Below are 26013 nucleotides of genomic sequence, written 5' to 3' on the forward strand. Positions count from 1 at the left end.
GACCACCTATTGCCCCACCAGTGAGAGAAACACTCGATAAATATGGACGGGAAGTACTTCACCACCAAACATACAGTCCGGATATGAGCCCACCAGACAGATTTGTTTACTAAATCGAAGGTACAATTCCGTGGAAAACGTTTTGATACAGTTGATGAAGCTTTCGGTGAAGTGACCCGAGTAATCAGACAGCTCAACAATGAAGGAGGAATACAGACGTTGATAAAACGTTGGGAAGCTGCCAAAAGCTAGAATGGGGATTATTTTGAAGACCTGTAAAGGTATTTTGTAAAATAAATTATTTTCTTCAATTCTGTCTTAAAGTTGCAGAATTTTTTAAATGACTCTCGTAAAATAATTTTTGTGACAGATCTGAAGATGGGCAGCTGGCTCGAAATCGTTGATATTAAAATAAAGAAGAGCGATCTGGAGACTGCATTTGGATTCATTTTCATAAGTAATGATCGCCATAACTCAATTTGGATACTTTTTTCATAAGTAACAATCGCTGTAACTCCATGAAGATGAATACGTCTAATTTTGACAGAGAAAACTCTACTGGCTGAGCAAAATACAAAACTATGTTACCACGGTAGGGCACGGAAGGGAGATTAGGGTTTAAACAAATGGCGAGGTGAGATCGTTAGAGTAAAAGTTCTGAAAGGTCAAAGACGGGATTGGAAATCAGCCTTGTTGTTTCTAAAGGGAAGGTACGCTGCAGTTAATTTATTATATTAAAAATAGTATTATATTAAAAAATAGGAAAAATCTAAGTCTGGATGGCGGGACGTTAATTTCAACCTTAACTACTGCGCCTCCATTCTCGGTTTACAAGTCTTCTACTAGAATCTGAAATAAACGTTCAGCTGTTGCTTGATTTCCATGACCTGTGTTAACCTTCATTGCAATTAAGCGCCGACGTTTCTTTATTCGGTAGTTATGTGAAGATATCAGGAAGAATATCATCCAGACAATACCGAATATAGAAAACACAGATAAATGAGAGAACAATCGCACAATCAGCTTAACAGTTCATGCATCAAAGTTGCTATCAACAACAGTATATACATAAAAATGGAGAAGAAAACTGATGATCGGTTAGACAGCGATCAGTTCGGCTTTCGAAAAGGGGGAGGCTCCAAGGAAAGACGGGAAAAGTACAATATTTGCAAGAACTGAGAGGAAGAAACAACAGTAGAAGACCAATAGAGAAGAGCTCGGATTAAAAAGGGTGTGAGGCAGGGATGCAGTTTATCTGCCCTACTCTTCAATTTGTATATCAATTTAGCAGAGACGTGAGAAGATGACAAGTCCTGAGAGAAAGAATATCAACGACAGGATTCGATGACATGGCCATCCTTAGTGGATGTGAAGAAGAATTAAACTACCTGTTGAATGGAATGTATGGTCAGCTGAGTAAAGAATATGGTTTGAGAATGAAACGAAAACAAAAGTAATGGGGAGTAGCAGAAATAGGATTAGCGATCAACTTAAAATCATTGGGAGCTACGTAGTAAACCAAGTAAATGAATTCTGCAATGACGGAGAAAGCAAGGAGGATATAAGAAGCAGGCTAGACATACATAAAGGGCATTCCACTCTAAAAGAAGTATAACAGTATTAAACATATTCCTTGATATGAGGAAAATTTTCTGAGAATATGCATGTGGAATACAGAATTATATGGAAGTAACTGTGTAAAATCCGGTAAAGTGGAGCAAAGTGTTTAAGATGTTTTGTTACAGAAGGGTGCTGAAAAATCAGGTGCACCCATAAGACAAAATATGTGGTTCTAGGCAGAATTGTCGAGGAGAGGAATGTATAGAAAACAAAGGTTAGAAAAAGGGATGTTAGCACGTGTGTTAAGCCATCAAGGAATAGCTTCTACGGTGGTAGTGCATCCTAGAGGACAAAACTGTCGGAAAAGATCAATATTGGAATATATCCAACAAATAATTGACAGCACTTGGTGTAACTGCTACTGCGAGATGAAGTTGGTACAGTAAAGGAAATCGTGACGCGCCACATCAAAGAAGGCAATATTTGGTAGAGGACTGCCTGCACGATGGAGACTGATCACTTGCATACCAGTAAGCGTGGATTCCACGCAGATCAGATGTCCATCAAACTCATTTGGTCACGGGTAAAAATTTATTTTCTTTTGAGAAATTTCAAACGCTGCGACACAACTTCACAGCCTAATGACCTTAAGGGTTGAAAAACTAACTGCCTAGCGTAGGAAATAAAAAATGTTTACAGATTCATTTATAAACAAAACTATTTGTGCGTACTGCAATACTGACATTTATTATTCCGACCACCTTATACCTTTTATTTATAAGTCATTTTACGGTAATGGCTCATAACCGAAAGGTGAAAAGCGTCTCGTATAACAAATACCACTATTGCAGCAGACAAAAAGCGTTTCCTCTGTAACCAAATATTTGTACAGCTGTCCTGGAAAACGGTCGCCCTATCTAAATTGTCAAACGTTTATTTGTGCCTGTTCCAGGTAATTAGAGATGAGCATAATGGCATCAGCGTAATATGTGCTGAAACAACATAGATAATAACATCCGAATGTGCTCGTTGTTTTCATTAACTGCTGTAAAATGGCCAGTACTTTGCTTTGTAACCACTGCTACTTGGCTGTACCACTTCCGTTTTGATGACGAATATCATGTGTCTCTGGCGTAATATGTCATAATCGCTTCAACAGTTAAGTTTTTTTACGTCGAACGCGAGCGTTTCACGCATTTACAGGATGTTTCAAAAATGACCGGTATATTTGAAATGGGAATACAAACTAAACGAGCAGCGATAGAAATACACCGTTTGTTGCAAAATGCTTGGGACAACAGTACATTTTCAGGCAGACAAACTTTCGAAATTACAGTAGTTACAATTGTCAACAACAGATGGCGCTGCGGTCTGGGAAACACTATAGTACGATATTTTCCACATATCCACCATGCGTAGCAATAATATGGCGTAGTCTCCGAATGAAATTACCCGAAACCTTTGACAACGTGTCTGGCGGAATGGCTTCACATGCAAATGAGATGTACTGCTTCAGCTGTTCAATTGTTTCTGTATTCTGGCGGTACACCTGGTCTTTCAAGTGTCCCCACAGAAAGAAGTCACAGGGGTTCATGTCTGGCGAATAGGGAGGCCAATCTACGCAGCCTCCTGTATGTTTCGGATAGCCCAAAGCAATCACACGATCATCGAAATATTCATTCAGGAAATTAAAGACGTCGGCCGTGCGATGTGGCCGGGCACCATCTTGCATAAACCACGAGGTGTTCGCAGTGTCGTCTAAGGCAGTTTGTACCACCACAAATTCACGAAGAATGTCCAGATAGCATGATGCAGTAATCGTTTCGGATCTGAAAAATGGGCCAATGATTCCTTTGGAAGAAATGGCGGCCCAGACCAGTACTTTTTGAGGATGCAGGGACGATGGGACTGCAACATGGGGCTTTTCGGTTCCCCATATGCGCCAGTTCTGTTTATTGACGAAGCCGTCCAGGTAAAAATAAGCTTCGTCAGTAAACCAAATGCTGCCCACATGCATATCGCCGTCATCAATCCTGTGCACTATATCGTTAGCGAATGTCTCTCGTGCAGCAATGGTACCGGCGCTGAGGGGTTGCCGCGTTTGAATTTTGTATGAATAGAGGTGTAAACTCTGGCGCATGAGACGATACGTGGACGTTGGCGTCATTTGGACCGCAGCTGCAACACGGCGAACGGAAACCCGAGGCCGCTGTTGGATCACCTGCTGCACTAGCTGCGCGTTGCCCTCTGTGGTTGCCGTCCGCGGTCGCCCTACCTTTCCAGCACGTTCATCCGTCACGTTCCCAGTCCGTTGAAATTTTTCAAACAGATCCTTTATTGTATCGCTTTTTGGTCCTTTGGTTACATTAAACCTCCGTTGAAAACTTCGTCTTGTTGCAACAACACTGTGTTCTAGGCGGTGGAATTCCAACACCAGAAAAATCCTCTGTTCTAAGGAATAAACCATGTTGTCCACAGCACACTTGCACGTTGTGAACAGCACACGCTTACAACAGAAAGACGACGTACAGAATGGCGCACCCACAGACTGTGTTGTCTTCTATATCTTTCACATCACTTGCAGCGCCATCTGTTGTTGAAAATTGTAACTACTGTAATTTCGAAAGTTTGTCCGCCTGAAAATGTACTGTTGTCCCAAGCATATTGCAACAAACGGTGTATTTCTATCGCTGCTCGTTTAGTTTTTATTGACGTTTCAAATATACCGGTAATTTTTGAAACACCCTGTATTTTCTTTATCTAGTGCCCTTGCCCCCCCTCCCCCCCTCATCCTCTCTCTCTCTCTCTCTCTCTCTCTCTCTCTCTCTCTCTCTCACACACACACACACACACACACACACACACACACACACACACACACACACACACACCACGCCATTCAGTTGATCATATTTTGACTTCAGCTCAAAGCTCAGGAAACCATCATTGCCCCAGCAATCACAATGTGGACAAATTCCTAGGTACGTTTCCCACAAGAAGTTAACTCACACTGTAATGATATATTTTGAATTAATAGGATAGCTGTTATGCATTAAGAAAACAACAAAGATTCCTACATAGCGACTATAGTTGCTCCTACTATTGTAGTTCGTCGATCGGTCTGTAACACACATTTGCAGTTAACGCTATCCCTTAGATAAATCCTAAAAAATGAATTAATTGAAGTATTGAAGAGAAGGAAAGTTTTATTTCGATTCGCTAGGAACACCTAAAGTGGAAGAGATACTTAATATAGGCTTACTATAGCCGTTTTCATTCAAATGGGAAAATTTCAGAGGAAAATTCATCAGAGATACATCTCCATATTAAACGTTGATTTATATACAGGCAGTCACATGGAAACAAGAAAGATGTAAAAAGGTAGGTAAATTGTTTGTTATTTCAAAAGTAATCAACTGTTAATACATTTATCTCAATGTGAGACGAGACGATGAAGGCCTTCATGGAAAAATATTTGCAGTTGCCTACAGAGCCATGATTTTGTCTAGACGTGCACCACTTCGTCATAGTAAATTGATGGCTACAGAAGTTTTTCCTCAGTGCCCGTCAACATGTAGCCAAGGTTGTTTCGAGTACTCTGCAGAACGTACGCTGGGGAGCCCTTAAATATCCTCCACACAGTCTGTGTGTCTCCCTATGCGATTTTTGGAGCCGTGAGGAAAGTCATTTGTGGGCGCCAATTTACTTTGGACGAAGAGGTGCGATCGTTGTACCGTAGGAAACCGCAAAGACTTTTCCATAACCACATTAAGCGTCTTGGCTCATAGTGGGATAAACGCATTAACAGTTATGGCGACTACTGTTGGAATAATAAACAGTTTACGTACATTTTTTCAATCTGTCTCATTTTCGTTTGACTGCTCCTTGTATACAACACCCGTGTGACAAGTGAGGGTAGCGAAGTTTTTCTGTTGTTTATAAGAGAAGGGACAGGCTGAAAAGGCATTTGGGATGTGGTATATAGTCTTACAGATTAAAAAAATGGGAGGGGGCAACCATAGTGTAAAACTGGTTACATGTGCTCTTCTCCGGCACCCCTTACCATCTGAGCTTGTCATTCCGCAACACTAAGTACTTCGTTGTTGCGGTGATTCGAAGACAGAAGACTGATACAAATCAACTCCACAGAATACACAATTAGTGACCACCGTGCATTTGTTTGAAATAAAGACGTCTCTGCAGATCATCACGATTTCTGTACCTGCAACCACAGAATGTGAAAGTGTATCACTAGGCTGCAAAAACCGAGCGTGCTGCGATACTGACGCGCAATGTTACACATGGCTGTCTCTAAGTGTATTCGGGCATATGAGAAAAGCAAACTTGGTAAAAGCGGGTACTCTTAAACAGCCAGTAGAAAAAGATTTGGGAAAAGTTCTGACACCAGAGACTCTGACTGTGCTATCGCAAATAATGCAGAAAGGAAAGGCAGAAGAAAGTGTCGCTGCCTGCCCTTTGTATTTGGTGATATACATCAGAATTTCTACCATGCAGCGGCCTCTGCAGAAATCCGAATGAGAGGTACGGATTAAGAAGCAGCCCCGGTAAGAGCAAGGTCCATTATTCATTACTGGATTGCATATCGCTTTTCTAACTCGCTTCATGTGGATAAATGGAAGGTTCCTTCAAACGTGTCCCAGCCCCCATAAACGCGTATCCTTCTGCGAAAGACAAAGAGCTCAGTCTTTAACGGTCTCAACGAGGCATTAGATTTCAACAGTGTTCTTATAAGAGAAGGAGCTCTTTGTTTGGGAAGATTTTCTGTGGATCCGACAAGAGTCGGGTGTAATTGCGGTGTTTCTCGGCTAGAGCTAGGAGCGGATGGTTAATGAGGATTAAGAACAGCCGGGCACGACCTGATTGCCAGTTGTAAACTAAGATATCTCTCTGATGGAGGGACAGAACCGACACTCTGCAGTACTGTTGCTGGGGAGACGTACTAATAGACGTAAACCCACTCGGAAAGGAAACATTGTATGTTTCCGAAGTACAGTAACATAGATATGAAAAGCCGGTGAGTTAGAACTTGTTCAGAAATAATTAATTTCTTCTGAATCTTTGCTTCATGTTTTACTCCCCAAACAAGAAGCTGAGTTTCACACTGTCTGAATTATTAATTTCCTCTTTTTTTATTTATCCCGCAGTAACAGGATTCCAACCTGTGAATATCGTTGGTGGTTTCAGGGTCTTCTGACAGATTACGTAAGGCCGAAGCGCTACATGTCGTAGCTGGCCATGGTTTAAGGTTGCAGGGCGCACAATAATTTTTCAGTACAGACTGAAAATATCCTGTGTAGGAACTGACACGAGCGCCGAAAACGAAGATCGTGTGAAACGCTTCTCGCTCTATTCGCCCGCGAGAAGGCAGCATATACCTACGTCCACATGAATATTCCGCAAGCCACTCGACGGTGTGCGGTGGGGAGGGGGGGGGGGTACTTCTGGTAACACTAACTAATCTTCTCTTCCCAGTTCCATAACCTCTCCGTTATGCGCTACGCCTCTCTTGTAGCGTCTGCAGCTAGAGTTCGTTGAGCGTGTCCGCAACGCTCTCGCGCAGACTAAATGATTCCGTGAGGTAAGACACCGCTCTTCGTTGGATCTTTTATATCTCTTCTATTAATGCAACCTGATAGGGATCGCACCTAACGAGCAGTACTCAAGAATCGATCAAACTAGCGCCTTGTAAGTGACTACTTTCGTGGATAAATTACGTTACCTTAAGATTTGCCTGTGAATCTCAGTCTGGCATCTGTTTTCCCTACTGTTTATGTGGTCATTCCACTTAAGATCGCTACCGATGGTGATGCATTGATTCTTTACGATAGGGACTGTTTCCAGCGATTTGCCATCAATAGTGTAATTGTCCATTAGTGGATCAGCTGCCAGTTCGTGCACCATTCATCAATCTTCTGCAGATCATGTTGCAAATTTATACTGTCTTCTGAGATTGCTATCCACTTGTAGACAAGCACATCATCTGCGAACAGCCTTAAGCAGCTTCCGACGTTATCTATAAATCATTTATACATATTGTAAATACTAACAGCCACATCCCAGTCCACTGGGCCATATGTGTTACTGCCCTTACATCTGTCGGTATCTTCCCATTAAGGGCGGCGTGTTGTGCTGTATCTGCAAAGGAGTCTCGACCGCAGTCGAAAATCTTGTCCGATACTCCATTAATTACATGAACAGAAAATGGGGATGGGGAAGTTGTCCAGCAAAATTTCACAACAAAATCTCATTTACAGGGAAAGGGGGGACAATGACAATCTCACATCAACTTTTTAATTCAGAGAATATACACTAATATAATGGAAAATATTAAAGTGCCTACCAGCCTTTGCGGCCTCTCTGAACTGATCAGAATGCTTTACGTGTATGCATGCCCGAGAGTCTCCGATCTGAAACAACTGCCACACATGTGGCAGATTTCGTCCTGGGGGTTCAGTGCCGCGCCTATCGAAATCACTGCCAGTCAGTCATGATATTCTGCAATGCATATACAGCTGATGTCATTGTGTTCAGCACGAATTTGTTTCAAAACTTTTTCTATGCATATATTAAACGACATGCCGACTACTCAAAACACATGTGCGAACAAGAAAATCGTATGTGGAACAAGTTCACAGATAAGAATTCTATTAGTGATCATATAAATCAAGAGATGGAAAAGATACATAATCACATGGTTCAAAGGAAGGTACAAACAACGGTGTCTCTCATCTACAAAGTAAGTGGAGCTTGAGTGACATTTCATGTATATAAGATACCAATAAAAGGTCAATTACTTTAGGGATGCCTCAAAGTGATTAACACTGTTTTCATGGAGCCTTTTTCTCTGTCCTTTTGAATACTGCTCAGAGTTGGCGTGTAATTTTTTTCATATTTTTACCCGACTACGGGGTAAACCGCACCTGAGGAGGTTGGGAAAGGTGGGCCCCACCAAATCTCACCACAGGTGGAGGAGGGAGGTCCAGATGTTAAAGATGCCGGCCGGAGTGGCCGTGCGGTTCTAGGCGCTGTAGTCTGGAGCCGAGCGACCGCTGCGGTCGCAGGTTCGAATCCTGCCTCGGTCATGGATGTGTGAGATGTCCTTAGGTTAGTTAGGTTTAATTAGTTCTAAGTTCTAGGGGACTGATGACCTCAGAAGTTTAGTCGCATAGTACTCAGAGCCATTTGAACCATTCAGATGTTAAAGAAAACCCCTCTAGTAATTAACTGATGTTCATCAGCTCGCGAATTTTTCACTGAACGTCAGCGCGACTCTGTGTCAAATGCCTCCCTGAAGTCAAGGAACACGCTGCCAACCTGAGCGCCGATGTCTACAATAGGGCTGTTGATAAAACAGCGATATATCGTCTTTTTTCCAAAACGTGTCGATATGATCGCTACGTTTTTCTATCGAATATCGATATGGCAATATCGAGGGCTGATATTTTTATTTTATGTTATTTTTTCACAATTTTCAATAAATATTTGAAGTTGTTCCTGCTATTTCTTCAGATCGGTATTCTTCAAAAATAGTTGCTAAAACTGTTGAACAAAAACATCAATGACAAGATTGGTCTTTGCGATGGGCGGAGATGTGTGAGTGGAAATGCTGACGTAATCGATGCTAGGTGCTACCAACAGAAACTGTAACGTTTTAACTTCACGACACAATTTTGACACTGCAACTGCTACGTCGCTGGAAGTCGACATGAATTGTTCCAGACAAATCCCATATGTGATGAAACCGAACGACGGGCCCATGGGACACCTTTTATTGTGACACTTACCTACAGTTACCATGGTCAGCATACTGGTTATTGCCAAGCGTCAACGTGTTTCGTTTTCCTTCCAATTCTTGCTCTAAGGGGGATAAGCAGGTTGCTAGCTTTTTGATGTACGGAATATCATATTTAAATATATAGATCTAAAACTGGCAATACATTGAAAATAGTCGATATTTTTCGATCGGCAAATCGACTATTACTGTCGATATGACGAGTGCCGATGGTCTTAAATGGTCTTAAATGTCGATATGTTAGATTTCCGATACTTTTAAAAACATCAATTCTACAACACTGTGGGTCTCATAGAGGAACAGAGCGAGCTGCTTTCTGCAAGATATCTGTTTGCGGCGGCCGGGTTGATGCCGTTTTCCTTGACTTGCGGAAGGCTTTCGACACGGTTGCGCACTACCGTCTAGTGACCAAAATAAGGCCGTGCGGATTGTAATTGGAATACAGAATAAACCACATCATTGTTACCGGAGGCAAATCTTCAGGCGTGAAAGCAAGGCATTACCTTTCAGTTTATTTGTAAACGTTGGAAATTGCACGAGGGTGTCAGCAGATGACGCTTTACAGAGAGAGACATCACAGCGTTAGACGATTGTGTGAAGTGTAGGAAGACCTGTTGAAGATCGACGCTTGGTGCAGTCGCTGGCTCTGAGCACTACGGGACTTAACATCTATGGTCATCAGTCCCCTAGAACTTAGAACCACTTAAACCTAACTAACCTAAGGACATCACACAGCACCCAGTCATCACGAGGCAGAGAAAATCCCTGACCCCGCCGGGAATCGAACCCGGGAACCCGGGCGCGGGAAGCGAGAACGCTACCGCACGACCACGAGCTGCGGACGCTTGGTGCAGTGGTTGACAGCCGATCCTCAACATAAACAAATGTAACGTATTGCGTATAAACAGGTAGGAATATCTATTACTGTTTGATCACATGATCGCAGAAGTATTACTGGACGCTGTCACATCCATTACATATCGGGGGAGAACGTGAAAGAGCGATTTCAAGTGAAACGACCACACAAAACTAATCGCAGGTAAAACAGATGTCGGATCGAAACTGGAAGAACCTTCACGATAAGCAGTCCATACACAAAGGAGTAAACTTACAAAATACCTGGTATTGTTCGTCGAACTGGCATCCAAACTACATGGGTTTGATGGAGGAAATCGAGAAGATCCGAAGAAGAGCAGCGCGTTTCGTCACATGTTCATTTAGTAAGCACGAAATCGTCACGGAGATGCTCATCCACAACCAGTGGCAGACGCTACAAGAGAGGTGTTCAGCACCACGTTGTATTCTGAGAGCGTACGTTTCTAGAAAAGTCAACCAGTGTATGGCTTCCTCCTACGTATATCTCGCGAAAGGATCGCCACGATAGAACTAGAGAGATTACAGCTCACGTAGAGGCTTACCAACAATCGTCCTTTCACGAACCATTCGTAACTGGAGCTGGAAAATGAGGAAGTGACAGTGATACACTAAGTACCCTCCGTCGTTCATCGTGACGTGGCTTATGGAGTATACAGGGTGTCTCAAACCTTTAGGGATCAAACAAAAAGGTGACAGTGCGTCACAACCGGTTATATTGAAATAAGAACTGTTGATATTTTTAAAAATATCGGGAGTCCGATGTATCGATATTTAAAACCAACCAGTCAGCTCGCGATATCAAGAAATATATCGATACATCGACAGAAGGCATATCAATGTATCGGCCCATAACAGTATCGGTTTCACATTGTAAATACGAGTATACAAGCGGCCTGCCTATCCCAGTTAGATCAAGAACTGAAACGAAAAGGACGTGCGTTCACACATGCCGACAACCACTTTACTAAAATGGTTACTGTAGGTAAGTGGCACAATAAAAGGTGTCCGATGGGTGCGTCACTCGGTTGCCGCCACACGTCTCCGCCCACCTCAAGGGCCAATCTTGTCATTTAGATTTTTGTCCATCATTTTCAGTAACTGTTATAAAATAATGCCGATGTGAAGAAATGGCGCACTAGAAAGAATCCTTCACACAGTGAAAGAAAACTTATATTCTAATAAAATTTCACAAGAACAGCTTCATATATTACCGGAAATTGTGAAAAATAATATGAAATAAAAATATCGGCACTCGACATTTTCATTTTGATATCGTTATATCGGGGAATTATGTCGCTGGTATATATCAATATCTTTTGGAATAATATCGATCTAACGATATTTATTCAACAGCCCTAATTGAAATAGGGAACAAATGCATATTTATTGTGTTAAGGCCGTTCAATAATGGTTCAAATGGCTCTGAGCACTATGGGACTTAACATCTGTGGTCATCAGTCCCCTAGAACTTAGAACAACTTAAACCTAACTAACCTAAGGACATCACACACATCCATGCCCGAGGCAGGATTCGAACCTGCGACCGTGGTAGTCGCGCGGTTCCGGACTGCGCGCCTAGAACCGCTAGACCACCGCGGCCGGCGTTAAGGCCGTATACAACGCCCAACACATAACAACTGCATAGCTCACAGTAATTGTTCAAAGCGATGACAGCCAGTCTACGTGTATGCATGACAACGGCGCATGAAAGTCTGCCGGCCGGAGTGGCCGAGTGGTTCTAGGCGCTACAGTCTGGAACCGCGCCCGACTGCTACGGTCGCAGGTTCGAATCCTGCCTCGGGCATGGATGTGTGTGATGTCCTTAGGTTAGTTAGGTTTAAGTAGTTCTAAGTTCTAGGGGACTGATGACCTCAGAAGTTAAGTGCCATAGTACTCAGAGTTATTTGAACCATGAAGTTCTGCCTCACTCTCTCAAAAATCCCTGGTGTCTGTTATACCAGAAGACAGGCAGCTTGGGCCCTTGAAGGAGGTCTTCATCCGTCTCAGCGAGGGTTTCAGACACCGACGTCTGGACGTAACCCCAACCGTGTGAGATTCGGCGATCATGCTGAGAGTGCGTATTGTCCAGGTGCTCGCGGACATTAACATCAGAGTGGGCTGGTGCACCGTCGTGTTGAAAATACATCCTGTCGTGGACAACAAGGGCTACGTGTCCAAGAACTGTGGCAGCGCATCTCGCAGGAACACGAGGTAACGCTGACCAGTCAAATAGGGAGGCAGCCAGTAAGGTCTTGTCAGGTAATCTTGGGCAACGCCCGCCCATATGGTTCAAATGCCTCTGAGCACTATGGGACTTAACATCTGAGGTCATGAGTCCCCTAGAACATAGAACTAGTTAAACCTAACTAACCTAAGGACATCACACACATACATGCCCGAGGCAGGATTCGAACCTGCGACCGTAGCGCAGACTGACGCGTCTAGAACCGGTCGGCTACATCGACCGGCCGCCCGCCCATACGTCGGTAGTATTGTTCCAGTGTACAACAGATACCCGGGATCCATGCCAGAGTGCGAGAGAAAGGCATGTGCCGCTACAGTACATGCATTAAGACTAGCGGTCGTCGCTTTGAACGATTACTGTTAGCTACGTTGTTGTTATGCGCTGTACGCTGTGACGTCCGTAACACAATAAATATGTATTTCCGACCATTGGTTCTCTTTCTAAATAATATAGGCCGTGGACCCACTATCAACAGTATGACCCGAAAGGTTTGAGACACATTCTACACGTAGATGTAGACACGGAGATCTCAGGTCCGCGCTGCGCAGCACAATTTCTTTCCTTTATACCACACTCCTATCGCAAAGCGAAATAAACTACCCCGTTGAGAAAATAAATGAGGATGCGCCACATGTTGGGGAGAAAATAAATGAGGATGCGCCACATGTTGGGTGCGTGTGATGCACACAGTAAGTGGCTTAAGACATGTCGAGCACGCTTTGCAAAAATTAATAGCTACAGGAAAAGCTGTTCTTAGCGTGAAGTTTTCTTATGACATCAAAGTTATGTACTAATCACGGTTCAATTGGTTGTGGTGTGCTCCCACAAACTGGCGCAACTAGCCATCTATAGGATGATCTATAGTTTAATCTGGACCACGACCCACGGTGCTACTTCGGATTTTTCACAATAACAAGTTATTTCCAGAGCATAAAGAAGTGATAAGCGAAAAATATGACTCTAGGTCAGATTGAGGAGCGGATTCCGAACTTTTGGATTCGCAGTCTGACATTCACACATTTAGTCACAACAACGCAAAGGATACAGGAAATAATTTCACGAGCAGGAAACAGCTGTACTAATGTTTATTATAGGCAGTGACCTAAGTATAAAAGATCAGAAACGAGTTTCTGCGACGTATTAACTAATATTTTTCAGCTTTTAGTGAAATCCGACCATAGCGGTTGTGAGCAAGAAAGCACGCTAACAACACTTCTACTTGAGGTAGTAAAGTATCATTCTTCCACCGATGTATCCGCGAAGGAGAAAATACCTTAATTAACGATATATCAAAAACTTCTACGCATCACTGATTTTTGGTAGTCCTGGTGTAGTGGTTACAGGCGTAAGGAAGTTAACTGATAAAGACAAGGCTAGAGTTAATTCATTGTTGACACCGACGTCAGTTGATACGCTTACTCAATATTGGGCTATATAAGTAGGGGATAAAGACTCGGTCTTGTTTCTGACGCCATCCTGTCATCGTAACACACACTCCGGCGACCGTTGAAGGTACGTGTTGATGGGGCATCTAACTCGGGAAACTGATGCAGGCGCAAAATGTTTCGGTTACGTGATCATCTGTGACTTGTTTCTCACGGTTAAGCCAAATTTCTGTTTAATTTACAGGGCCGCATGAGACGCATAACTGTAATACGTTTTCAACTACAATAAGGAAGCGCAAGCCGGTGTGTTAGATACGCATAACTGTAATACGTTTTCAACTACAATAAGGAAGCGCAAGCCGGTGTGTTAGATGACACTGAACGGCGAGCCCAGAAAGAGTTTTAACATTACGAGACATACTATAAAATCTATATGTAACTTGTAAAAAATGAAATGGTTTTAAACAATCTGTAACAGAAGGTATGCTACTAATGTATAAATGGCAGATAGATAGCGGAAATACAGAAAACACTGTAATTTTTCAAGTAATGGTGGTAGATTTTTGTGTAAAACAAAATGTATATGATGATGACAATGTAATTAATAGCTGTATAAGGAGAGCGTGAATTATTTGTTTACATGACAACTAAGTAAATTATGGATACAGAGGAAAAGAATAAAATTATAAAGTTTATGGTGCTTTTTAAGGTTAGCGGAATTAAAAAGAAAATGTGTGTGAATTCGTATGGGACCAAACTGCTGATGTCATCGGTCCCTAGTCTTACATACTAGGCAAACTATCTTATGCCAAGAACAATACACCAAAGCTCGTGGGTGTTGTGTAATGTCCTTAGGTTAGTTAGGTTTAAGTTGTTCTAAGTTCTAGGGGACTGATGACCATAGATGTTAAGTCCCATAGTGCTCAGAGCCATTTGAACCATCTGAACCAATGCTCGAGGAAGAAATAGAACCTCCGGCGGGAGGGACCGCGCAGTCCGTGACATTGCGCCCAAAACCGCGCGGCGTCAGCGAAATTAGCTGTAAATCAGAAAATGATACTGTCATAGTATTTATCTCCGTATTCCATTGCCTCCATCACAGGAGATCCGGGCTTTCCTTTGTATTGTTCGCAACACATATCTGTTGACTTACTTATTTCTAACTTCTAGAACATGTCTAAACTCAGTTTCTTGGCCTCATTCTGCAAATAATAAATGACCAGGGGACCCGTGCGAAACTTAAGCATTTTTATTGTTTTAAATAATGACAGTATTTGGAATAAATATCGTCGTTCGGATAAGGGTAGTTGTGGAAATGAACCGAACGACGTAAAATAAAATCATGAATTTATGATACATTCTTGTGCATATACATTATCATGCACATCATTATGAACAAAATTATTTACAGAACATTATAATATTCGATGTATACGATATTTAACGTAAGAATGTTATCTTCGTATACTTTTTGTTATTCATTTTTCTTAAGGGATAAAAGCAGAGATGGTGTACTACCGCAGTGGTCACGGTTCTTATCTATGACAATGGTGTATACAAATCATCCAATTGATAAGTATTTAAAACAAATAAAATTGTATTTGTAATAAGATAATATGAAAAGAGAGGGTCTAATTCTTTAGTTATAAGTTAGCTTCGTAAAATATAGGTATGAAGCTGGGCATCCACGATACCCTTTTGATTACTGATAATTAAAATACTCTTTTATGTTAAAATTTTCCACAAATAGTATGTTTTAGCGCAAAATCTGTTGCAGTGTCGGAAGACGGTTAAAAAAACCTTTCTAACGATACTTCATTCTTCCCTGTGCGATTAGTATGTTTTGAGAAAAAGGGATGTGCACCTGATACAATATATATGATAATAATAAAGGAAAGTATAAATAAGGAAGAAAAATGAAGGTAAGTGTCCCATCGACAATGATGTCACAGAGACAGAACACAAGCACATTTTGTGGAAGCAGTTCGGCAGAGTGCTTTACAAAGATACCATACCAGCATTTGCATTTGTGGATTTTTACGGAAACCTTGGAAAACCTATGATAGGTATACAGGGATTTAAGCTTCCGACCTCCGAAATGCCAGTCTATAACAGTGTCTTTAACATAGTGTCATTCAGCTCGGGCACAATTGGAGGTGAAGAAAAGCATATCATTTGCACATTGTTTACTATACGTGACTGACTCATGAATTCGCTACGCTCTCACAGAACAAATGTGCGATGAACGAGCGTGGGACCTGAAGTAAAGTCACTAAGATGACCCAGAGAAATAATAGGAAATAGATAAGCAGATATGGAATACATGAGAACCAGGATGAAAACTGCTCCTATTATTGCACAAAAAAGGTGAATATGTATTGGGCAGAGTTAGGGATGTAAAAGAAGGGAACTAGCGTTTCGACTTATATGGCAGCTTCAAATACATTTAAATCAAAACATGTTGGCAAGTTCACGCTTTCTTGCTTTTCAACATTAGGACCAGGTCATGTAATATAATGCATCGTGCCAAGTAAAGAAGCATGATACATGACATCATCTGGATTTTGGGCACAGGTCAGGAACTATAGCCTACAAATTTCAAGATGCAGGTGTATCAACACCTTCTAAGAGAGCTCACTGCGCTGGAGAAGTAGGGGGAAACCGTTAAAAAAATAAAATAAAAAAATAAGAAATAAAAAATAAAAAAACGAATGTGTCAATATGTAAATGTCTTTGAAGTTGCCAGATAAGTCGAAAAGCTGGTTCCCTTCTTTTACATTCCTAACTCTGACCAGGACATTTTCACCTCTTTTTGTGCTATGGTAGGAGCGTTTTTCATTCTGGTTCCCAACTTTTATGCTGCCATAATTTTGACATTAGACCGCCATAACTTGGTAAATTTTGGTTGACTTAGGCGACGACAGATCCGGTATAGAATTTTTTATTCTTTCGAACCATGCTGCTTGTATCGTGGCAACGAACAAAACTTTTACGGAACAGGAGGACCAATAATTACATGTATTTGTCTACCTTCTTACAAAATTTGAACCGATTCTCACAAGTCTCAAACACAGAAATGGCGCGCATAATAAAAACTCACAAAAACAGGTTTTTTGCCAGTATCCGAATGAAGCTAGATTTATGGAAGCAAGTTTTCAATTTTATCGTAGGAATACATTTTTTATTTATTTGATTTACTTCAAATCGTCTCCGCGCATTCAGTTTACATAAGAACGCGTTTAACGTGGTACATTTAGCCCGAACTTAAACCATTGTGTCTCGACAACAGATAAAGATTATTGGATAAAAGAAATTCCTTCTGACGTAATCCACTTATCTACCTTAGTGCAAACTTTGAACTGATTCGTACAAGTTCGAAGTATAGTAGTGACGCGCTTCAAAAGCCTCCAATAAATACTTGTTTTCTTTTGCATGTTTTAGCACGTAAAATCCGAATGTTGCACATGCAAATGGTGCCATTAGTTGAGCATTAATTTCAGCTCAATTAAAATATTTTGCAAAATGAGTTAATCGAGTCGCACAATTTGCTTGAGCGCCAGCACTAGTTCGTAGTTCAAACCTTGTTAATACACTGTAACATCACTACAGTAAGACAGATGTTCGAATAGCTATGAAAATGACCGCTAGTCAGGGCTAAACTAAAAACTTTTACCTCACGTACCTATCTCAAATAGGAACCGAGAACCGAACCCCTCCTCCCTGCAAAACTGAGATTCTGCGCGTGGCGTTTTCGGACATATTTGTTATAACACATCCATCCTGTAATGATAGTTGTCAACCCTACACGCATACAACAATGAACTTTAAAAGCAAACTTCACTTATTTATAACTAGCGAACCCGGTAACATTTCGCAGTTGCTAAATATGTATGTGAATTGGGATATACGTCCTTACCTCCACCCTCTTCTCCTTGCCCATTTCCTACACCCCTGTATCTCTCTTCATTAGCTCCTCTCCTCCCACCCCTTTCGGTCTATCTTCTCCTTCCCTTTCTCTATATACGTTTTCTCCCTGTCCATCTGAAGTAAATCGATTAAGATCTTCGAGATTTTACTAACTATATGTAATTATACAGAGTGGTCCATTGATAGTGATCGGGCCAAATATCTCACGAAATAAACGTCAAACGAAAAAAAAATACAAAGAACAAAACCTGTCTAGCTTGAAGGGGGAAACCACATGGCGCTATGCTTGGCCAGCTAGATGGCGCTGCCATAGGTCAAACGGATATCAACAGCGTTTTTTAAAATAGGAACCCCCATTTTTTTATTACATATTCGTTTAGTACGTAAAGAAATATGAATGTTTTAGTTGGACCACTTTTTTCGCTTTGTGATAGATGCCGCTGTAATAGTCACAAACATGTGGCTCACAATTTTAGACGAACAATTGGTAATAGGTAGGTTTTTTAAATTAAAATACAGAACGGAGGTACGTTTGAACATTTTATTTCGGTTGTTCCAATGTGATACATGTACCTTTGTGAACTTATTATTGCTGGCCAGTGTGGCCACGCTGTTAAAGGCGCTTCAGTCTGGAACCGCGCGACCGCTAGGTCGCATGTTCGAATCCTGCCTCGGGCATGGATGTGTGTGATGTCCTTAGGTTTAAGTAGTTCTAAGTTCTAGGGGACTGATGACCTCAGATGTTAAGTCCCATATTGCTCAGAGCCATTTGAACCATTTTTGAACTTATCATTTCTGAGAACGCATGCTGTTACAGCGTGATTACCTGTAAATACCACATTAATGCAACAAATGCTCAAAATGATGTCCGTCAACCTCAATGCATTTGGCAATACGTGTAACGACATTCCTCTCAACAGCGAGTAATTCGCATTCCGTAATGTTCGCACATTCATTGACAATGCACTGACGCATGTTGTCAGGCGTTGTCAGTGGATCACGATAGCAAATATTCTTCAACTTTCCGACAGAAAGAAATCCAGGGACGTCAGATCCGGTGAAGGTGCGGGCCATGGTATGGTGCTTCGACGACCAATTCACCTGTCATGAAATATGCTATTCAATACGGCTTCAACCGCACCCGAGCTATGTGCTGGACATCCATCATGTTGGAAGTACATCGCCATTCTGTCATGCAATGAAACATCTTTTAGTAACATAGGTAGCCCATCACGTAGGAAATCAGCATACATTGCACCAATTAGATTGCCATCGATAAAATGGGGGCCAATTATCCTTCCTCCCATAATGCCGCACCATACATTAACCCGCCAAGGTCGCTGATGTTCCACTTGTCGCAGCCATCGTGGGTTTTCCGTTGGCCAATAGTGCACATTATGCCGGTTTACGTTACCGCTGTTGGTGAATGACGCTTCGTCGCTAAATAGAACGCGTGCAAAAAATCTGTCATTGTCTCGTAATTTCTCTTGTGCCTAGCGGCAGAACTGTACACGATGTTCAAAGTCGTCGCCATGCAATTGCTGGTGCATAGAAATATGGTACCGGTGCAATCGATATTGATGTTGCATTCTCAACACCGACGTTTCTGAGATTTCCGATTCTCGCGCAATTTCTCTGCTACTGATGTGCGGATTAGCAGTGACAGCAGCTAAAACACCTACTTGGGCATCATCATTTGTTGCAGGTCGTGGTTGACGTTTCACATGTGGCTGAACACTTCCTGTTTCCTTGAATAACGTAACTCTCCGGCGAACGGTCCGGACACTTGGATGATGTCGTCCAGGATACCGAGCAGCAACACAGCACATGCCCGTTGGGGATTTTGATCACAATAGCCATTCATCAACGCGATATCGACCTTTTCCACAATTGGTGAACAGTCAATTTTAACACGGGTAATGTATCACGAAGCAAATACCGTCCTTACTGGCGGAATGTTACGTGATACCACGTACTTATACGTTTGTGACTATTACAGCGCCATCTATCACAAAGCGAAAAAAGTGGTCCAACTAAAACATTCATATTTCTTTACGTACTACACGAATATGTAATAAAACTGGGGGTTCCTATTTAAAAAAAACGCAGTTGATATCCGTTTGACCCATGGCAGCGCCATCTAGCGGGCCAACCATAGCGCCATCTGGTTTCCCCCTTCAAGCTAGACGAGTTTCGTACTTTGTAGATTTTTCGTTTGACGCTTATTTCGTGAGATATTTGTGCCGTTCACTATCAATGGACCACCCTGTATATATTAAAGATATGTAGCTTGTGTGTGTCCGGACGTTTATAAGAGTATAATGTAGAAACTTGAAGTAAATCGGTCAAAAGCTTTCCCAGATTTTTCCTAACAATGTTTTCCTCTCTCTCTCTCTCTCTCTCTCTCTAATCAAAAGATGGTGTCAAAGCAATCAGTGAAGAGGTTTCAGAGATTTAAGTTTTTGAACAAACGACCATTTAAATTTTTACCAATATAGATGCACTCTGATAGAAACGAATATAACAATTCGGATATTCAGAATCAAAGATACTGATGTTGAAATAAGATCTAAACAAGTCAATTTCCTACTATCGAAGACGAAGTCTATGAAAGAAGGAGATATACGTCCTCCAGAATAACCAACTACTGCTCAGTTAAGAGAGTGTGAGGGGTAACAAGTCATCAATGCACACCACTAAGCGCAATGTAAAAGCATCCATCTTCTTTAAAAGAGTTTCCGATACACAAATTCGTGGATCTTAATCTTACTACATGTCAAGATTCTACTTCTTGTTACAATGAAAGACGAAACACGATAAATTTGATCACTCTGTACTTATTGCTGTAGCAAACATGTGAACCAACAAACTGTAGAACATTAGAATATATTGAACAAAGCAGTGGCTGTTGTCCTAATAGCAACGACCGATCCTAGTACATTCGGAAAAAAAGGACGAGGGTATTTCTGTTATGAAGAAATGAAACTTTTGAGGGATTTTACACAAAAGCAATATTGTCTTGATTATTAAACTCTGTAGATCACCTAGAAATGTCGTTATTACACAAGAAAATTAGTCTAAAACTTCCTACAGATAACAGCACAGGAAAAGTTAATGTGAACACGGTTCACAGGTTTTTCTTGCTTTCCCTTACAAATTCTTATGTCGTTTATAATGCGTGGGGAACATAATTGTATGGGTTCAAAGAGGACCTTCGTCCACGTTGCAGGCTTTGCGTGTTGCAAGAGCGAACGTGTAATAGGTAACATTTCATTCTCCTGGGTTTTATGGGCGAAAGAGCGGCACTAATTTAGTGTGACTGGCACTTACTGCCTTTTTATCTGTCAACGGCTCTGACAATTGCAACCCTAACCGCTGTTGATGTAAAGGAAGAAGCAGTGATTGCTAACTCGTATCGTGGGTTACTATGTCAGCATCATTATCTATACAGCACCCTCACATCTATTTGAAAGGGAAATTTGTAAACACGCTGTATATTTAAGACGGACTTTGAGCCACAATTTCAGGGTATAGCAAATGACTCATGTCGTGTCGCCAGTAAGCAGTAATGAAACGTCCTTGAACAAGCCACGTGGTTTCGTTTGTGTTTACAACTGAGACGTAAACAGAAATCTGAGTTTCGATAAATTAAGAACTTTTTTGGGAGAGTTAATGACAAAGAAATGCGTCTGAAACGTGGGGGGCACTTCTCCATGGAATTTTTATACACCACTGAAACAGGTCTCACTTTCCAAATTAGTGTTACGCTGAAATTTCATCCACTATCGCAGAAAAAGTCATTGTTTACACCTGTGATTGAGTAATTCAGAGTTAAAATGCACAAAGTCTGCCGAGCAAGTCTACATAACTGGGGAAATATATTCGCGCTTGAGTAACACAGCTGGAATGTAGTTTATTTCACGATAATCTGCATATTTACTTATTTAATTGTAAATTACGTAAGGAAGATTCTGATATTACATAGGTACTTCTTGAAATTTTTCACTTCTGCTATCGCATTTCGTTTCTCATCACGTCGGTGCACTGTTTTGTATCTATGATATCGTATCTAGTAATACGTTTTATTGAGATCTTGACACAATGAAAGTTGCTTGCATCGGTGTTGAAAAGCGTTTGTGGCCTATGGCTGAGAGGATCTCCATCACAGAGGTTTCTCCTTACAGGTCTATTGTTTTACTGTTCTTTACGAATCAAACAGTTTGTTTACCTATTATTGATAGTTTTATTCCGATAGCTGTGGGAAGGGAGTCTTCACTTTTCTTTTGTTGGAGTGAGCAGCTGGTCCGACTTCATTGTGTTCTGTGTTTTGACAACCAGGAAGACAGCGTATGTTCAATTTGTGACTGAGTCAAAGTATTTTTTTTCATCGTAGGAAGACCGAAAAAATGGAAAGCGTGAGGGGAAATCGAAGTCGAAGTCGAAGTCGTGCAAGGTACGTTAGGAAGAGGGTTTTGACTAAACAGGGGGAATGAATGCCTCATATATTACTCATTACTGGTTACCGGACACGATACGCCAGAATGGAAAGTATTAAGGGAGACTCATATGGGACATTGTTCAAGAAATAATTACATAAACATAACCTGACGTGATGTGAAAGCAGTCAAGAAATCTAAATTAGAGAAGTGAGACCGGGATAGGCATTTCATTCAACCTGGATGTAGATCCAGATTGTTGATCACTGCACCACGCAATTTTCTAAATAGTGTTGTAAGTTGAATGGAGTAGCTAATAGTATAGACATTAAGAACTTCCTTCGTCTTAAAAGGACACCGTAAGAGAGGGTCGAGAAATCAGAGACAGATGCGCACTTGTGGCGGAGCCGAGGGCATGGCTTGCTCGTACCCTATGCACGCGGTCGCTGCGCTCCTTGAGGCGCTGGCCCAGCTTCTCGAGCAGCGTGGAGTCCTCGGCGGAGGTGCCCGGGGGCGGCGTCGCGCATTCCGTGCCGCACGCGCCGGGCATCGCCGGCATCTCGTCGCCGGACACGGAGAGCACGCCGCTCTCGGCGTCGGCATCGCAGTCCTCCGAGTCGGCGCCGCCGCCCCCGGCGCTGCCCAGGCTGCCGCCCCCGGCGCAGCCACCGCCGCCTCCTCCGCCGCCCCCCGGGTGGTTGTGCAGGCGGTCGCCGAGGCGCGCCAGCTTGGTGCGGACGCGCCGCAGCGGCCCCGCCTCAGCCGGCTGCGCCTGCATGTCGGGCCGGACTTCGCGCCACGGCGCGCTGCGCCATGTCTTGCAGCAACCCGTCCTCGCAGCTCGGTGGTCACACGCTCACTGGCCCGGCCGCCGCTCGCCGAGTCGATGGCTGCGTCACGTGACGCCAGTCCTGTCTGCGCATGCGCACCAACTGCTTGCTAGATTTTCGGCCCGGTCGGAGCTCGTGTCGCTGTCGGCACGCTGTCGCTCGCAGGCTTGTCACACACACTCCTTACTGTTTGCCACTGTTGCCCCCCCACCCCTCTCCCAGTATCGTAGGTGCGGATCCAAAGTGCGGTGGAGTGGAATGAGGGTCATTACCCTGCGCCCCTCTCCACCTCCAAAACCATTTTATTTACTGTTTTGAAAAAGCTCCTTTCTGTGTTAGCAGAAGAGCCAACACCGTGTTACGAGTGGAGGCCGAAATGTACGCGTTTTAGCCCACGCAGGCTGACGTGAGGAGGGAAGAACTACACTGACGTGAGGTCTGGAACTTGAGAAGGAATGAGAATTCAGAAAGCGGACGTAATTAGTCTGATACTTAACTTTAATCCATTAATGATGAACGTCGCTCTTGACGGTACATGATTCACAATATTATGTGTTCAGAGTACATTCTTGAAGATACTAATTATAGTAACTGAATATGGCGCCTTGCTAGGTCCTAGCAAATGACGTAGCTGAAGGCTATGCTAAACTGACGTCTCTGCAAATGAGAGCGTATGTAGACAGTGAACCATCGCTAGCAAAGTCGGCTGTCCAACTGGGGTGACTGCTAGGGAGTGTATCTAGACTAGACCTGCCCTGTGGTGGCGCTCGGTCTGCAATCACTGATAGTGGCGACACGCGGGTCCGACGTATACTAACGGACCGCGGCCGATTTAAAGGCTACCACCTAGCAAGTGTGGTGTCTGTCGGTGACACCACACTTTTTAGGGCTGCACTCATCTCCCGAACGTTTTCAATTAACCATTCATCGTGTTCTTGCCGCGACTTCTCTTTATACTCCAGAGATTTGCAACAAGTTATTTCTTTCTCCTCGGCATCAAAGGTTTCTAAATTCTTAGCCAGATTCTCTCTGTCCGCTCACGCCTTGTCTACTTCGTCTCCTGAAATTCTCAATACCTCATCTCTGGTAGCACCTTTCAGTATCGAAAACCCTGCTCCTTTTGGCACTGGCACTACATTATTACTGCTTATCAATTACACAAACGAACAAAACTGCTTGAACATACCACTACCATAGCACTTCCCACTACCTTCATGCATAAATACTAAGCCTTATTCCATGTTCTGATCAAAACAAAATCGAATTTCGAAAACACTTAATATCAACATTACCGTATTACTCCTTATTATACCTTAATCACTCTTACTTGAGAGGCTGCTCATAACTACTCCTATACACCGAAATAATTACTAAATATTGCTTCTCCTCCTAAAACTTACTCATGGTTCACAGCTTCTATCCTGCTAAACAATGAAACACATCTCTTGCTCTAGTCCGCCGCTCGTGGTCTCGCGGTAGCGTTCTCGCTTCCCGAGCACGGGGTTCCGGGTTCGATTCCCGGCGGGGTCAGGGATTTTCACCTGCCTCGAGATGACTGGGTGTTTGTGTTGTCCTCATCATTTCATCATCATCCAGGAAAGTGGCGCAATTGGACTGAGCAAAGATTGGGTAATTGTACGGGCGCTGATAACCACGCTGTTGAGCGCCCCACAAACCAAACATCATCATCATCACATCTCTTGCTCGTGACATCCACATTGCCTACATCGACCAGGTGAAAACTAACATTTATATTTATACCACCTCCAAAAATGCCATCTATGTTCATCTGTCACATGCCGAACTTACAAGTACAACTCAACCACTGAGAAAACCCACTGACTTAGCATGCCCTCACAGCCAAACAAAAACAGACATTAAGATTGCTGTCACCCCCACCACGTATCGGCGAAACTACACTCCCGCAATGGTTGAGTCGCCATCTTTGTCCACGAGTCTGCTGTCACCAAAAGATATGGTGACAGGCTCGAAGTTCCCACTTCTGACACCACTCAGTCATGTGCAGATTACACTCGGTATGGTGCTGATGATGGGCCAATGAGGCCCAGTGACACACTGATGACCGAGAGAAATATTTTATTAAATCCAGACACACATCACATCATTAGCAACATCAGGCAGATACACACCACTCTGACGACCCAGGCCAACGAAGGGTTGCAGGCACCTGCTTGCACACTCGCGTAGTGTTGCTGTCGCAGGCACCTTTCTATGCTGACGTCAGGCTGAGCGTCTGCTGATCCTGACATCAGCGATGCACTCCATGTTTTGCTTCCTCTGCAACCTGCAGTGGCGGACTCCTGCACTCATATGACTCAGTCGTGGCTTGTCTCCTCCAGGGGATCGAGGGAGGACTGCTGTGCATGGGACACGACATGCTACCCTCTGGCAGGAGTGAATGGAGACAGCGCAGGCAGATTACTGGCGCTGTGGCAGCAAGTCTCACAAGGAGACTCAATGAAGTGGCAGCTGGCCCGACCCGATTTCGAACCCATGGCTGCAGCTGTTAATGCCCAGTCTTCTCATCTGGCGTGGACCTGATGTCGTGGTGGTGCTGCTGAACTCCGAATGAATGACCTCAAAAACTACAACTATTTATATGGATATGAGGTGGATCTGTTGCTCTAAAACCCTGCATCCAGTTATGTAGCTCACAAAAAGAATCTTACCATGGTGTGGTGACATCACCCTGCCAGCTATGGCTATTACCACTGCGTGCTACAGTTGTCCGTTGAGTACAGCTAGCCTGTCTCACAATCCTTTTGCATTCCTGTTTTCTGACCTGTATGTTGAAACCAGTGGTTGCTACTGCACTACTTCACTGTAGCTTTTTCTAAATTACTCAAAGTTAAACTGGATGCGTGTGACGTCCTTAGGTTAGTTAGGTTTAAGTAGTTCTAAGTTCTAGGAGACTGATGAC

General features: G+C 42.9%; 1 protein-coding gene across 3 annotated transcripts in view; it reads right to left on the reverse strand.

Moving 5' to 3' along the window:
* The window catches only part of LOC126190944 (multiple C2 and transmembrane domain-containing protein), an 876357-nt gene that overhangs the window by 266752 nt on the left and 583592 nt on the right, over window positions 1-26013 (reverse strand). The window contains exon 1 of one of the 3 annotated variants that reach the window (XM_049931587.1): window positions 22673-22834. The exons of the other annotated variants lie outside the window; for them this stretch is intronic. Coding sequence (XP_049787544.1) covers window positions 22673-22801 — 129 coding nt within the window. The 5' untranslated portion in view covers window positions 22802-22834. Of the gene's footprint in view, window positions 1-22672; window positions 22835-26013 lie in introns of those variants that run through there. 3 annotated transcript variants of the gene reach the window in all.

Source organism: Schistocerca cancellata, chromosome 6 (genome assembly GCF_023864275.1).
Source record: "Schistocerca cancellata isolate TAMUIC-IGC-003103 chromosome 6, iqSchCanc2.1, whole genome shotgun sequence".
NCBI classification, from domain to species: domain Eukaryota; kingdom Metazoa; phylum Arthropoda; class Insecta; order Orthoptera; family Acrididae; genus Schistocerca; species Schistocerca cancellata.